Raw genomic sequence first — 17,279 nt, 5'->3', positions numbered from 1 at the left:
AACTGCACTGACGCAGCGGTGAGATACCAGGGAGAGAGCTGACTTTGCTTACTTTTTAACCACAATGAAAATACTTTGCTGCTTTATTAACACATCGTTCTGGCTACTTAACAGCAATGCTTTTATTTGCCCCAAATTACTTCCTCTGTCAGAAGCATAGATGGATAATGCTTTTTTATTCAGACTGCCCAAAGATCTCAAATGTAGGCTAGCATACTGTCATACCTATTAGTAAGGTATGCTTGAAATACAAATGCTATGGCAAGGTCTCGTCTCTCTGGATACAACTCAGTTTTCCACTTATGTATGTAATACATAAGAGTGTATTAAGTTGGAATTGGATTTCTGGTGTTTTTTAAAAAACTTTTTTAATGTTTGTTTATTTTTGAGACAGAGCATGAGCAGGGGAGGGGCAAAGAGAGAGGGAGACACAGAATCCAAAGCAGGCTCCAGGCTCTGAGCTGTCAGCACAGAGCCCAATGCTGGGCTCAAACTCACAGAATATGAGATACTGACCTGAGCCAAAGTCGGACGCTTAGCCAACTGAGCAACCCAGGCACCCCGGATTTCTTGTATAATAAACAACAATCTCTACTGTATTACCAAGAACATTAATTTATGTATTAACAAAAACGTTGATTAGTATTAAGTGTTAATTTACAAAAATTGTTACTTATTGAAAGGGAGTCAACAATACTATATTTTTCCAATGATAAGGATATATAAAAATGAAAACCAATTCCTTCAAACAGGACCTTGAAAAGTACTAAGAGCATCTAGTCCATTTTTAAGCAGTTGTATGCTGGGGTTCCTGGGTGGCTCAGTTGGTTAAGCGTCCAACTTTGGCTCAGGTCATGATCTCACATTCTGTGAGTTCGAGCCCCGTGTCGGGCTCTGTGCTGACAGCTCAGAGCTTGGAGCCTTCTTCAGATTCTGTGTTTCCCCCCTCTCTCGCCCCTCCCCTCTCTCTGCCCCTCCCCTCTCTCTGCCCCTCTCCTCATGCTCTCTCTTGCTCTTAAAAATAAGTAAACATAAAAAAAAATTTTTTTAATGTTTTTATTTATTTTTGAGACAGAGAGAAACAGAGCATGAGCAGGGAAGGGACAGAGAGAGAGGGAGACACAGAATCGGAAGCAGGCTCCAGGCTCTGAGCCATCAGCACAGAGCCCGATGCGGGGCTCGAACCCACAGACTGTGAGACCATGACCTGAGCCGAAGTCGGACGCTCAACCGACTGAGCCACCCAGGTGCCCCCCCAAAAAAAATTTTTAAGCAGTTGTATGCAAAATAACTTTCTCATTTCCAGAACACTTTTCCACTATTTGCTGTGATAGCAAAAGTAAATTTTAACTAGTATCTGGACCTTTTTGTATTTTTAATAGGATTTCAGCACAATTTGAGCTGGGAATGAAAACAACCAGTCAGCTAATAATTGGATTGTTCTGTCTTTTTTTTCTTTTTCAAGTTTTTATTTAAATTCAGTTAGTTAACATACAGTGTAATATTAGTTTCAGGTATAGGATTTGGCGATTCCTTACTTACATACAACACCTAATGCTCATCACAACAAATGCCCTCCTTAATCCTCCTAAATCCTATTTAACCCTCCACTCAGCTCCCCTCCAGTAACCCTCAGTTCGTTTTCTATAGTTAAGAATCTGTTTCTTGGTTTGTCTCTCTTTGTTTTTCCCCATCTGTTTTTTTTTTCTTAAATTCCACTTATGAGTGAAATCATATAGTATTTGTCTTTCTCTGACTTATTTTGCTTAGCATAATATACTCTAACTCTATCCATGTCATTGCAAATGGCAAGATTTCATTCTTTTTGATGGCTGAGTAATATTCCACATCTTCTTTATCCATTCATGAGTCAATGGACATTTGGGCTCTTTCCATAATTTGGCTATTGTTAGTAATGCTGCTATAAACATGGGGATACATGTGCCCCTTCAAATCAGTATTTTTATATCCTTTGGGTAAATACCTAGTAGTACCATTACTGGATCATAGGGTAGTTCTATTTTTAACTTTTTGAGATATCTCCATACTGTTTTCCAGAGTGGCTGTACAAGTTTGCATTCCCACCAACAGTGGGAATGATTTCATACACTGTACTGAATATAAAAGGAACCTAGGACAGTCAATATCATCATAGAAAAAGAGGAAAGCACATTATTTTTTAAATATCTGAAACCATGAATTGTTTGTTATTGATCACAAAGCCTTTACCATAATGGCATAGAAAAATTTACTAAATAGGTCTCAAGTACATACCAGACAAAATTTGGAAACTTAGTTTTTGGTTCTACTCATAACCTGAGGGAATCCATTATAGGCTGGTAGCTCCCATTTTAAGTTTTTATCAAATAAATAGGTTTATGTTTCATATTATGTTAATAGATGTCATTTATTAAAATTACCGTGAAGACCATGCATTATATTTGAAAGAGCACAGCTTACAGGTTCACAAGATTCTACCTCTGACTTGGAACTAATTTTGGAACCTTGGACAAAGTACTCCCTGAGACTGACTTTCTTCATTTCAAAGATAAATGACAAAAATTGCACATTCTCCCCAACACCTCTTATTTCCTGTGTTGTTAATTTTAGACATTCTAACTGGTATGAGGTGATATCTCATTGCAGTTTTTTTTGAGAGAGAGAGAGATAGAATGTGCATGACAGGGGAGGGGCAGAGGAAGGGGGAGAGAGAGAATCTTAAGCAGGCTCCACACCCAGCATGGAGCCCAATCCGGTGCTTGATCTCACAACCAGGAGATCATGACCTGAGCCAAAATCAAGAGCTGGATGCTTAACAGACTGAGTCACCTAGGTTCTCTTCATTATGGTTTTGATTTGTATTTCCCAGATGTTGAGTGGTGTTGAGCGCCTTTTCATGTGTGTGCTAGCCATTTTTATGTCTTCTTTGGGAAAATCTATTCATGTCTTCTACCATTTATGTACACACACACACACACACACACACACACACAGCACATATGCATGCATGAGCAGGGGAGGGGCAGAGAGAGAGGGGCAGAGAATCCCAAGCAGGCTTTGCACTATCAGCATAGAACCTGACGTGGTGCTTGAACCCATGAAACATGAGATCATGACCTGAGCTGAAATCAAGAGGCAGATGCTTAACCCAGTGAGCCACCTAGGTGCCCCTGCCCATTTTTTAGCTAGATATTTTTGGGTGTTGAGTTTGATAAGTTCTTTATAGATTTTGGAGACTCTTTATCAGATATGTCATTTGCAAACATAGTCTTCCATTCTGTCAGTTGCCTTTTCATTTTATTGATTGTTTCCTTTTCTGTGCAGAAGCATCTTGTCTTGATGAAGTCCCAATAGTTTATTTTTGCTTTTGTTTCCCTTGCCTCAAGAGACATATCTAGTAAGAAGTAGTGACAGCCAATGTCAAAGAGGTTATTGCTCTCCTCTAGGGTGGTTTTGTGTCACATTTAGGTCTTTCATCCATTTTGAATTTATTTTTGTGTATAGTATAAGAAAGTGTTTACTTTTTTCTCATAGGACTCTTGTGAAGATTAATCCTGATAATGTACGTAAACACTTTGCATTGATACAGATTGATGGTGATGTTTATTATTTAAATTACATAATTTTAAAGAAATACTGACATGTATTTATTTCCCTCAGAATTTTTCTTATTATATTCTAGGCCCTTAATGATTGACCCTCAGGGTCAAGCCAATAAGTGGATCAAAAACTCTGAAAAAGAAAATCAGCTTAGCATTATTAAGTTATCTGATTCGGACTATATGAGAACACTGGAAAATTGTATTCAGTTTGGAACTCCACTTCTATTAGAAAATGTTGGTGAAGAACTGGACCCATCTTTGGAGCCTTTACTACTTAGACAGACTTTTAAGCAAGGTAGAAGTTCATTAATATTAGCTGGTAGCACTGAAAGATGGTTGGATTATCTTTAAGACATATCTTTGAGGCAAGAAAGCCACTACATAAATTTAAGAATAATGTTAATAACTCAAACTTCTGGGTCATTGTTATGTGTGAAAGGAAATTTGAAACAAGTATCAGGAATGAATTTTGGTCAGATATTCTAAAATAAATATCTTGCCCTCTGTTCATTATGTTAACCACTGTTATCTAGATGGTTGTTCAGTAGAGAATATAAAGAAGTTGAAGCCAGCCTGAAATTACTTTATCTTGTGACCATGGAGCTCAGAAAGTCCATTAGTATGAATAGTAATGGTTAATGTGGGCCAGAGTTGACTTTGGGTAGATAGTGCCAACCTTACATCTTTCTGCTTATAAAAATTTTTATCTCTGCCAAACTCTAGTATTTTTAAGAGCTTTAGTAATATACAAATAATCTTGGACTCATGATTGAAAATTTATAGAGGAGGTAAGATCAAAAGGAATTTTGATTTAGAAGGCTCCATGACAATGACAGAAAATGTCTTAGACCACTCCAGAATGAATGAGTCCTGCTGTATAATTGCTTATTTGCCTGTGTGTCCATGACTTTTGTCACACCTCTATTCTATTTTATATTACTTTAAGACCCGTTACTTATCTCAGGAATGGCCTTAATATGGAGGAGCTAACTGTGGCTTACTTATCATGTGTTTGCTTTCTGAAATATAGGTGGCATTGACTGCATCAGACTTGGTGAGGTCATTATTGAGTATTCCTTTGATTTCAAGTTTTATATCACCACAAAACTGAGAAATCCACACTTTATGCCAGAACTGGCTACAAAGGTGTCTTTGCTCAATTTCATGATAACTCCGGAAGGACTTGAAGATCAGTTACTAGGTATTGTTGTTGCAAAGGAGAGGTGTGTATTTTTTTTAAATTTTCTTTATTTTTTTAAATTGACATCCAAGTTAGTTAGCATATAGTGCACCAATGATTTCGGGAATAGATTCCTTAATGCCCTTTACCCATTTAGCCCATCCCCCCTCCCACAACCCCTCCAGCAACCCTCTGTTTGTTCTCCATATTTAAGAGTCTCTTATGTTTTGTCCCCCTCCCTGTTTTTATATTATTTTTGCTTCCATTCCCTTATGTTCATCTGTTTTGTATCTTAAAGTCCTCATATGAGTGAAGTGTATACATTTCCTTATATGCTTCCAGATGGCCTAAAGAGGAATATTTGTAGGTCATTAATACTTTTGTTATGTGATTATTCCAAAACCTTGTCAAATTTTATGTATTGTTATAAAATAAGTATGTAATCCTTTAAAATAGCTGTTCTGGGGGTACCTGGGTGGCTCATTCAGTTGAGTGTCCACCTCTTATTTCAGCTCAGGTCATGATCTCATGATCGTGAGATTGTACCCTGTGCTTGGGATTCTCTCCCTCCCCTTCCTTCTCCCCACCCCCCACTTGCATGCGCTCACCCTCTCTCAAAAAATAAAAATAAACATAAAAAATAAAATAAAATAGCCATTCTGTAACAAGTAAGTCATAAGCCAACCATGTTATATTGGGCTCCTAGTGTGGGTAGTAGGATTCAGGAGACATGCCATGACTTCAGACTTGTATCTGATTGTTTGAGCCAAAGAGTTCATCCCTAAGAATATATGCTGTGGACAAAATCAGAAATGTGTTGAAAGACTTAAATATAGGATGTTAATGAAATAATGAAATAGTTGAGTTATATAGTGAAATAGTGAAATAAGAATGAGTGATGAAATACTTAGATAAGAATGAAAAAACAGGATGCAAAACTATACATGGTATGGGTAATATTTTGTTAAAAAAAAGTTAATGCATGAATCATATGTATATATATCTGTCCACTTGGGAGGGAATATGCCAGAATGTTAACAGTGGTCATCTCTAAGGGTGGTAAGATTGTGGATAATTTTAATTATTTTTTTATACTTTATGTATTTTTCCATTACTAGCATGTGTTATGTTTTAAATGAGAAAAAGATATTAAAATACCTGATAGGGCTACTAGTAAAGGATTGCTTCCTGAAAGAAATCTTTGATTCCACTTGGAGCTTCACATAGCATTATCAAGCACTCTATTTTATGAAACCAAATTATAAGGGAAATTATGTAATCGTGTGTTACTTTTGTTACTTCCAATATTTGAATCCCACTTGTATAGTATCCAAGACAGAACCATGTCCTAACATATTCCTGAACATGGTGAATTATGATATTTTGAAGTTTTATACTATATTTGTAAAGATGTTAAGTGCCAATTTTGTCTTTTACCTGAAGAGACAATTGTATGATGAGTCATCTTTTCTGATTCTGCTCTTGCGGAAGAGATAATGAAAGTAACACTGAATATGAAAAAGCCAACGAATAGATAAGAAGTTTTCTGTTGTGTTTCTTCTCCAGTTCTTATCCTCACAAAACTATCTAAGCCATATGGATAAACATAGCGCATTCTTAGACTTATTAAGTTATTGCCACATTTCACATATGTGAATTTAATGATCATTTTTTGCTCATGTTTCTCAAACTATCATTTGTATGGAAATAACCTTTTTTCCTTAGGATAAAGTTTGTGTTATATATCTTAGTTTGTGTTACATTTCTACAAAATTATTTAAATGTCTACAAAATTGTGATACCTAGTATTTAGATATGAACTTGATAAAATACTGCAAGTTTAGACTAAATGTTTCTATTTTTTTAGACCAGAATTAGAAGAGGAACGAAATGCCCTTATTCTTCAGTCTGCAGCTAATAAGAAACAGCTAAAAGATATAGAGAAGAAAATTTTAGAAACATTATCATCTTCAGAAGGCAACATTTTAGAAGACGAAAGTGCAATTAAAGTCTTAGACTCTGCTAAAATGATGTCCAATGAGATAACAAAGAAACAGCAGGTGAAAAAAGAGTCCTAGCAACCTTTTGACTCTTTTTCAATTTTCTCCCAGTATAACTCTGGAGAAAGTTTGTTTGCAAGGAACAGAAGCACACTCAAATTAGCTCAAATAAAAAAGATACAAGGACAGCATAAGGAATATAGTCAAAAACATTGTAATGGTGTTGTATACTGACAGATGGTAGCTATACTTGTGGTGAACATAGCATAATGTATCAACTTGTCCAGTCACTATATTTATACCTGAAACTAATGTAACATTGTGTGTCAACTATGCTCAAATTGAAAAAAAAAAAAGATACAAGGGAGCATTTTATTTCCCCAATTACAGAAGTACATACCCGCCTCAAGAATAGAAAGTTTCTATGCTCTTTGTCTGCCCCTCTCTAAGACTGTGTAGTCCTTATATGTGCCTCTCCATCTTAAAACCAATTTCTCTGGTAACACTTTACATCTGTTCCTTCAAACATTTGTCTTGCCTGTAGAAACCGTCTTTGGTTCCATTACCTTTTATTAGCACTAATGCCCAGTACCACTTGACTTCAGCTTCTGAGGCTCTTAAAATTCTAATTCTCTGGGGGAAGAATTGATTTAGCATATCTTCGGCCCAGTTCTATCTCTACTTCCTGACTGAATCAGCTACAAAGAGGATCATTCAGTATAAACATGACTACCCAGGCACACACATTCAGCAGAGTCTGTAGATAGTGTGTCCAAAGAAGGAAAAGTGGATTGAATAAGTGCTCTACACATTTTTCCTATAGAATAGCATTCTATCAGATAGAGTTGTCAGCTGAAGAGCTGTTATCTTTCAGAAGTTTTTTCTTTTGGGGTCAAATATTAACACCCCTACTATGTCCAGAAATGTTAAACATACAAGAAGCTAATTGAAAAGGTACTGTTCTATAACCCCATCAGCTAACAAATATTTGTGAAATCTACTTTACCAGACTTTTGCTGGGTTCTGGTACACATGTTGACACCTTAAACATACACATGTGCACATTCTCTCCCTCCCCCCCTCCCTCCCTCCCTCCCTCCCTCCCTCCTTCTCTCTCTCCCCCTCCCTCTCCCTCTTTCTTTCTCTCTTTCTCCCTGTCTCTGACCTATTGAAATAAAAGAAGATGAGTGACTATAGTAGACACATGTCAGATCCAGACAAAAAAAGCAAAGATTGACAGCTCTGGTATTCCCCAAACAAGAAACACAACCTTAAACTATTTTTCATTCATTCTTCTCCCTCCCTTCTTCCTCTTCCCTCCCTTCCTAATTCTTTCCTTCCTTTTCCTTTTTCCTCCCTCTCTCCCTCCCCCTTTCTCTCTCTCCCTCTTTGTTTCTGTCTTTCTGTCTTTCTTTTTGTCTTTCTGTCTTTCCAGCTTCTAGCATACTAAAACCTTTCCTTGTAAACCATACCTCTGTAATTTTGCCATTGAGTTAGAGGGTTATTTTTTTTTAACATAAACTTTATTACATGAAAAACACATAATTAAAAAAAACATTTCCTACTTCTTAATCTTGATTTTTCTCTTCTTCTAGATTGCAGAGAAAACAGAACTCAAAATAGCAGAGTCTCGAGAAGGCTACAGACCCATTGCTAAACATTCATCAGTATTATTCTTCAGCATTGCAGACCTGGCTAACATCGATCCCATGTACCAGTACTCTCTCACCTGGTTTGTGAACCTTTACATCAACTCCATTCATGACAGGTAAACCTTCTCTAGCTTCATTCATCCTCCCTATGTTGGATTTCCACCATGCTTTCCATTAAAAAATACATAACTTTTTTTTCTTAATATGTAATATGCATTCATTACAGAGTATTTAAAAATAGGAAAAGTTGAAAGAAAGAGAGGGAGAGAGAAAGCCTCCATTTTATTCTAAGTTTTATTTCACCCCCACTCAAAATGTAGGCATAGAAGGATTAGCTTTAGTCCTCCCTGCCTCTTTTAAATATTTTAATATGGCACCTGACTTATCTTTGCTGGCAACTACAATATCTTTCTCCACCTTTGAGATCTCTAAAAAGTTTCAGTCCCAGGGTGCCTGGCTGGCTCAGTCAGTAGAGCAAGCAACTCTTGATCTTGGGTTGTGAGTTTGAGCCCCACATTGGGTGTAGAAATTGCTTAAAAATAAATTCTTAAAAAAATAAATAAAATTTGGGGTGCCTGGGTGGCTCATTTAGTTGACCTCTGACTCTTGATTTTGACTCAGGTCATGATCTCAGGTTTCATGAGGTTGAGTCCCGTGTTGGGCTCCACGCTGACAGTGCAGAGTCTGCTTGGGATTCTCACTCTGTCCCTCTCTCTCTGCCCCGCCCCTGCTCTGCTCATGTGTGCACTCTCTCTCAAAAATAAATAAATTTTAAAAATGAATGAATGGGGGCGCCTGGGTGGCGCAGTCGGTTAAGCGTCCGACTTCAGCCAGGTCACGATCTCGCGGTCCCTGAGTTCGAGCCCCGCGTCAGGCTCTGGGCTGATGGCTCAGAGCCTGGAGCCTGTTTCCGATTCTGTGTCTCCCTCTCTCTCTGCCCCTCCCCCGTTCATGCTCTGTCTCTCTCTGTCCCAAAAATAAATAAACGTTGAAAAAAAAATTAAAATAAATAAATAAATAAAATGAATGAATGAATAAAATTTAAAAAATAAAAAGCTTCAGTCCCATATTTCTTTGTAATTAATTTTTTTTAATTTTTAATGTTTATTTATTTTTGAGACAGAGAGAGAGAGAGAGAGAGAGAGAGAGCGAGCGCCAGTGGGGGAGGGGCAGAGAGAAAGAGAGAGAGAGAGAGAGAGACAGACAGACACAGAATCTGAAGCAGACTCCAGGCTCTGAGCTGTCAGCACAGAACCCGATGCAGGGCTCAAACTCACAAGCCATGAGATCATGACCTGAGCTGAAGTTGGATGCTCAACCAACTGAGCCACCCAGGCGCCCCTTAAATTTTTTTTTTTTTTATTTGTAGAGAGAGTGTGTGCAAGCGGGCGAGAGGGGCAGAGGGAGAGAGAGAGAAAAAAAGAGAGGGAATCCCAAGCAGTCTCCACACTCAGCATGGAGTCCCCACATGACCCTGGGATCATAACCTGGGCTCCATCCCATGACCCTGGGATCATGACCTGAGGGGAAATCAAGTCATTCAACTGGCTGAGCCACCCAGGTGCTCCCAGGCCCACATTTCTAATTGTTTGCTAGATATTTTCACTTTAATCAATTAATAAACATACACGGGTTTTAAAGTCAGACTGGAGTAGGGGGTGAAATCTCAGTTCTGCCACATACTAGCTACATTAGTACAGTCAAGTCAGTTAACCTTTCTGTAATTGCCTCAAATTTTTTTTATCTATAAAATAGAGATAATAATCATACCTACCTTTTAGAATTGTTATAAGAATTTAATATTTGTGAAGTGTTTATCACAGCATCTGGTACTTACTAACTACTGTATTTGTTAAGTAGAATAAAAATATGATTTGAGCCTACCATATATGGTCTACGTGGGCTCTTGGTAGAACAGTCTCCCTGGAGTGACTGAAATCCCTAAGATTACCAGTTGGGATTTGGAATTTGAACTTACACCATCCACACGATGGAGAAAATTCAAGTTGAGGAATTGACATAAATGTCGATAACAAGTGTCAGCAAGGATGCAGAGTCATCAGAACCCTCATACACTGCTGGCAGGAATGTAAATTAGTGCTGTCACTTTGGAAATATTGAGGACATTCTTGAAAATATTAAACATAGATTTGCCATATGATCTAGTAATCAGCAAATCCAGTGATTCTTAGGTATATACTGAAGAGAATTGAATACAGATGTTCTCACAGAAAATTACAGTCTTTTTGTTTTTAGACATAAAAAACTATATTCAAAACATTACTTGTGTTAATTTTTCCTCCTTCAGCATGGCAATGTTATTGATGTGAAATACAGTTAGGTTCATTTGTTGTTGGTTTGGATTTTTTTTTAATTTCATTTTAGAGTTTTCCCTTCACCCTGGTTGATTTTAATTTTATTATATTTTTGAGCACATTACCCATTAATATGACTCCAGAAGTAAATCCTGAACTAAAAGGTCTGCTCAGAGAAGTGTCACTATCCCCTACTCTTCTATCACCTTTGCATGGATCAAAGGATTGCTTTTTAAAATTTAAACTAAAATTTAAAATTAAAATTAATTTTGAGATATATGTAGCTTCACATGCAGTTATAAGAAATTATACAGTGGGGGTGCCTGGCTGGCTCAGTTGGTGGAGCATGCAACTCTTGATCTTGGGGTTGTGAGTTTGAGCCAGGCGTTGGGTGTAGAGATTAGAAAGAAAGAAAGAGAGAAAGAGAGAAAGAAAGAGAGAAAGAAAGAGAGAAAAGAAAGAAAGAGAGAAAGAAAGAGAGAAAGAAAGAAAGAAAGAAAGAAAGAAAGAAAGAAAGAAAGAAAAAGAAAGAAAGAAAGAAAATAGAGCAATCCTGTGTATTCTCTACCCAGTTTCCTCAATGGTGACATCTTGAAAAGTTCTACAATGATCACAACCGGGACATTGCTGTTGATACAGTCAAGATAGGGAACACCACTATTACCACAAGGATTCCCATGCTGCCCTTGTATAGCCACACCCACTTCTTTCCCATCCCCACCCTCTCTTTAATCTTTGAGAGCCGCTAATCCATTCTCCATTTCTGTAATTTTGTCATTTCAAGAATGTCATATAAATGGGATCATATAGCACATAACTTTTAAGGATTGGCTTTTATTCATCCAGCTTAATTCTCTGGGGACTCATTCAGGTTGTTGTGTGTGTCAGTAGTTTGTTCCTTTTTATTGCTGAGAAATATTTCATGGTATCGATGTACTACAGGACATCTGGGTTATTTCCAATTTTTAGCTCTTATGAATAACATGTACAGGTTTTTATGTGAGCATAAGTTTTCATTTCTAGGATAAATGCCCAGGAGTGCAGTTGCTGGGTCATGTGGTAATTGCTTGCTTGCTTGCTTATGTATGTATGTATGTATGTATGTATGTATGTATGTATGTAGCTGCCCAAACTTCCCCAGAATGAGTGTCTTTTAAATATTACTGATAAAATTTTTGGACTAAAAAAATGAAAGTAATATGTGATTATTGCAAAATTTTGAACATATAAGAGCATAAAGAAGACAGATATTAGCCATAACCACATCTGGAAGTAACCTTTTGTTCATATGTTTTCTGACTTTTCATCTTTTTTTTTGTTAAATGTATACATCTTGATCTAGATTTGATGCTTCTTTGGGACAGGTAAATATTTCATAATTCTTTATCTCTTATAGTCCCCTACCCAGAAAAAAATTCACGCCAATAGAGATTCAGCAAGTATCTTAATTTAGTGATTATTTTCAGTCATTTTGGAATATAATAAGTTCAGAATTTTGAAAATAGAGAGATGGTATAAACCCTATTTTATTTTCTCATAGTCTTATACCCTGTCTTTTACGTATAAATTTAGGAGAAGTTGCACACACACAAAACTACACAGGAGGCCCCATATATATCCTTCACTCAGTGTCTCCTGTGGTAACAGTTTTACATTATTATAGTACAATATCACAACCAGGAAATTCACAGAACTTCCTCAGATTTCACCATTTTATATGCACTCGTGTGTATGTGTGTGTGTGAGTGTGTGTGTGTGTGTATGTGTGTGTGTGTGTGTTTAACAGTGGCTACTTATATGTTAGTTCATCTGTTACTTATTTTTCTTAGTTTTGTTTGACAGTATATTTGCCTGTTTTTCAACCTTTCAGTAACAAATCCAAAATTTTGGAAAAGCGCCTACGATATTTAAATGACCACTTCACATACAACTTATATTGTAATATATGCCGATCACTATTTGAGAAGGACAAGCTTCTGTTTTCCTTTTTATTATGTGCCAATCTTCTTCTGTAAGTTACTTGCTTTATCTTAATTTATTTATTTTAAAAACTTGCATGGGGAAACTAATCTATGAGGATGGTTTCTCTCAGAAAGATACCATGTTTTTGCTCTGCTTAAGTCATGATTTTACTTGTACATTTCTCTATAATAGTATTGGTGTTTGGATGTTTATTATATTTTTAAAATGTGAGTCACACATAAAAGTCGACAAAATATTCATGTACAGTTCAATGAATTCTTATAAAGCAGAAGTGTAACCACCAACCAGGTCAAGAAATAGAGGTCTTTTCAGGGTGCCTGGCTGGCTCAATTGGTAGGACATGCAACTCTTACCCTTGGGGTTTTGAGTTCAAGGCCCACATTGGGTGTAGAGATTACTTAAAAAAAAAGAACTAGAGCCTTTTCAAATTGATTTCTTTCACTTAATAATATGCACTTAAGACCCTTCCATGTTTTTGCATGACTTGATAGCTTCTTTCTTTTTAGCACGAAATAATATTCCATTCTCTGGATGTACCACAGTTTATTCACCTACTGAAAGACATTTTGATTACTTCCAAGTTTTGAATATTAACCATAAAATTATAAACATTTGTATGTACGTTTTTGCATATACATAAGTTTTCAACTCATTTAATTACCGAAGACTGCTGAGTCATGTGGTAAGAGTATGTTTAGTTTTTAAGAAACTCTCTTCCAAAGTAGTTGCACCATTTTGCATTCCACCAGCAATGAGTAAGAGTTCCTGTTGCTCCAGATCCTTGCCAGCATTTGGTCTTGTCAGCATTCTGGATTTTGACCATTCTAATAGATATGTATTGTTCTCTCATTTCAATTTACAATTTGCTAACGACACATGATGCTGTTAATGTTTTGTATGCTTATTTGCCATCCTTATATCTTCTTCGGTAAGGTATCTGTTAGGTCTTTTGGCCACTTTTGAATCAGTTTGATTGTTCATTTTTTAGTGTTGAGTTGGATGACAGTCCTTCATCAGGTATGCCTTTTGCAAATATTCTCTCTCAGTCTGTGGCTTGCCTTCTCCTTTTGACAGTGTCTTTGGCAGAGCAGAAGTTTTAAATTTTAATGAAGTCCAGCTTCTTTCTTTCATGGTTCATGGTGTTATATATAAAAAAATCATTGCCATACCTAAGGTCACCTAGATTTTCTACTATGTAATCTTCTAGGAATTTTATAGTTTTGCATTTTACATTTATGTCTATGATTCATTTTGAGTTAATTTTTGTGAAGGGTCTCTGTCTAGATTTATTATTATTATTATTATCATTATTATTATTATTAGTTTTGCAGGTGGACATCCAGCTGTTCCAGCACCATTTGTTGAAAAGACTGTCTTTGTTCCATTGTACTGCCCTTGCTTTTTGTCAAAGATCAGGTGGTTCTATTTATGGGTGTATTTTTAAATTCTTTATTCCGTATCACTGATCTATTTGGTTTTTTTTGTAGTATTGACTTAATTAGCCTTATACTAAGTCTTGAAGTCAGGTAGTGTCAGTCCTAGGCTTTGTTCTTAAATATTGTTTTGGCTATTCTGAGTCTTGTGTCTCTTCATATAAAGTGAACTTTATAGAAAATCAGTTTGTCAGTATTCACAAAATTCTGTTCCATTGATTTGTCTATTTATTTTTTTACCCACACCATCCTATTTTGATTACTGTAGCTTTATAGTAAGCCTTGAAGTCCAGTGATGTCAGTTTTCCAGTTGTGTTCTTCTCCTTCAATATTGTGTTGGATATTCTTGGTCTTTTGCCCCTCTGTATAAATGTTAGAATAACTCCATCAATTATATGCAAAATAACTTGCTTGGATTTTGCGTGAGATTGCATTAAATCTATAGATCAAATTGGGAAGAACTGACACCTTGACAATATTGATTCTTCCTATTCATGAACATGGAATATCTCTCCATTTATTTAGTTCTTTGATTTCTTTCATCACATTGTCATAGTTTTTCTCACATAGATCTTGTACATGATTTGTTCAATTTATATCTAAGTATTTCACTTTTTGAGTGCCAATGCAAATGGCATTGTGTTTTTAATTTCAAATTCCACTTGTTGTTGATCTATATGAAAGTGATTTTTGTATATTAACATTGTATCCTGCAACCTTGCTAATATAATTGCATATTAGTTCTAGGAGTTTGTTGTCAATTCTTTCAGATTTTTGGATTTTCTACATAAATAATCATGTTATCCACAAACAAAGGCAATACATCTTTTTTTCTCATTGCATTAGTCAGGACTTTCAGTATGATATTGACAAGAAATGATGAAAAGGAACATCCTTGTTTTTTTACTGATCTTAGTGGGAAAGTTTCTAGTTTCTTATTTTTAAGTATGATGTTAGCCGTAGGTTTTTTTTGTAAATGTTCTTTATCAAGTTGAGGACGTTCCCCTCTAAGTTTGCTGAGAATTTTTATCATGAAAGGGTATTGGATTTTGTCAAATGCCTTTTCTGCATCTACTGATATGATCATGTGCTTTTTCTTCTGTAGTTTATCTATATGATAGATTACATTTATTGATTTTTTTAATGTTGAAACAGCTTTACATTCCTGAAACAAATACCACTTTGTTGTGGTGTGTTATTCTTTTTATACATTGTTTGATTCAACTTGCCAGTATCTTGTTGAGAATTTTTGTATCCATGTTCTTGAGAGATATTGGTCTGTAGTTTTCTTTTATCTGTGTAATTTTGGTATTAGGGTAATATTAGCTTCATAGAGTAATTAGGAAAGTATTCCTTCTGCTATTTTCTGGAAGAGATTGCAAAGAATTGGTATAATTTCTTCCTATAAGTTTGGTAGAATTCTCCAGAACCCATTTTAATGTGGTGGTTTCTGTTTTGGAAGGTTATCAATTCAATTATCAATTCAATTTCTTTAATAGATATAGTTATGGACTGAATAGTTGTGTTTCCCTCAAATTCATATGTTGATGCACTAACTTCCATTGTGGCTATATTTAGAGATGAGACCTCTAAGGAAGTAATTCAGGTTAAATAAAGTCATAAAGGTATGGTCCTGATCTGACAGAATTAATGTCCCTTTAAAAAGAGAGATACCAAAGTACTCTCTCTGTCCATATGCACACAGAAGAAAGGCCATGTGAGGACAAAGTAAGGAGGTCACTGTCTACAAGCTAGGAAGAGGTCTCATCAGAAACCAAATCAGCCAGAACCCTGATCCAAACTTCTAGACTCCAGAACTCTGAGAAAATAAATTTGCATTATTTATGCAATCCAGTGTATGGTACTTTGTTAAGGCAGCATGAGTACACTAACACAAGGTCTATTCAGATTATCTGTTTCTCCTTCTGTGAATTTTGGCAGATTGTATTTTCCAAAGAATTGATCCATTCGGGTAGGTTATCAAATTTGAGGAGATACAGTTCATAATATTCCTTTATTATCTTTTTATGTCAATGGAATTAGTAGTGATGGCCCTTCTTTCATTTCTAATATGTGTAATTTGTGTCTTCTCACTTTTTTCCTTTGTTATCCTGGCTAGAGGTTAATCAATTTTATTGATCTTTTCAAAGAACCAGATTTTAGTTTTATTGATTTTTTTCCTATTGACTTGTTTTAATTTCATAAATTTCTTCTCTGATTTTTATTATTTCTTCACTTCTGCTTACTTTGGATTTAATTTGATCTTCTTTTTCTAGTGTCTTAAGGTGGAAACCCAAATGATTGATTTTAAATTTATCTTCTTTTCTAATAAATGAATTCAGTGTTCTAAATTTCCCTCTGAGCATTACTTTTGCTGCATTCCACAAATCTGAATAAGTTGTGTTTTCATTTTTATTTCATTCAAAATATTTTTTTATTTCTCTTGAAACTTCTTTGAGCCATACATTACTTAGAAGTGTGTTTAATTGCCAAGTATTTGGGGGTTTCCTAGCTATCTCTCTGTTACTGATTTCTGGTTTAATTCTATTGTAGTCAGAGAGAATACTTTGTATGATTTGTCTTCTTTTAAATTTGTTAAAGTGTGTTTTATGACCCAGAATGTGTTCTGGCTTGGTGAATGTTCCATATGAGGCTGAGAAGAATGTGTATTTTGATGTTGTTTGGTAAAGTATTGTATAGATGTCAATTGCATTTAGTTGAATAATGGTACTGTTATTTCAACTCTGTCTTTACTATTTTCTGCTGCTGGATCTGTCCACTACTATTTTAGTAATCGATTGATCTATTTTTCTTTGTCTATCAGGTTTTATCTCATATATTTGGACATTCTTTTGTTAGGCACATACACATTAACAACATTGGGTCTTTTGGAGAATTGACCCCTTTATCATTATGTAATGACCCTCTTTATCCCTGATAATTTTCCTTTCTCTGAAGTCTTCTTTTTCTGAAATTAATATAGCTACTCCAGCTTTATTTTGATTAACATTAGCACGCTATATCTTTCTCCATCCCTTTTCTTTGACTCTCTGTTTTCATAGTTAAAATGGTTTTTTTTTTTGTAGACCACATATAGTTAGGTCTTATTTTTTT

The 17,279-nt window shown here is 35.7% G+C and overlaps 1 protein-coding gene across 1 annotated transcript in view; it reads left to right on the top strand.

The window, feature by feature from the left end:
- DNAH12 (dynein axonemal heavy chain 12) overlaps positions 1 to 17,279 on the top strand; it is a 222,817-nt gene that overhangs the window by 165,701 nt on the left and 39,837 nt on the right. Inside the window, exons 55-59 of the mRNA XM_047096900.1 lie at positions 3,683 to 3,897; positions 4,633 to 4,825; positions 6,650 to 6,842; positions 8,378 to 8,550; positions 12,620 to 12,760. Of these exons, the coding sequence (XP_046952856.1) occupies positions 3,683 to 3,897; positions 4,633 to 4,825; positions 6,650 to 6,842; positions 8,378 to 8,550; positions 12,620 to 12,760 (915 nt within the window). The remainder of the gene's footprint in view (positions 1 to 3,682; positions 3,898 to 4,632; positions 4,826 to 6,649; positions 6,843 to 8,377; positions 8,551 to 12,619; positions 12,761 to 17,279) is intronic.

The sequence above is a fragment of the Lynx rufus genome, unplaced genomic scaffold (genome assembly GCF_022079265.1).
Source record: "Lynx rufus isolate CCGP_SWC_20201006 ecotype Redwood Valley unplaced genomic scaffold, mLynRuf1.p SCAF_4, whole genome shotgun sequence".
Classification (NCBI taxonomy): Eukaryota; Metazoa; Chordata; class Mammalia; order Carnivora; family Felidae; genus Lynx; species Lynx rufus.
The sequence above is the reverse complement of the archived record's forward strand: the minus strand, read 5'-3'. Positions and strand labels throughout refer to the sequence as shown.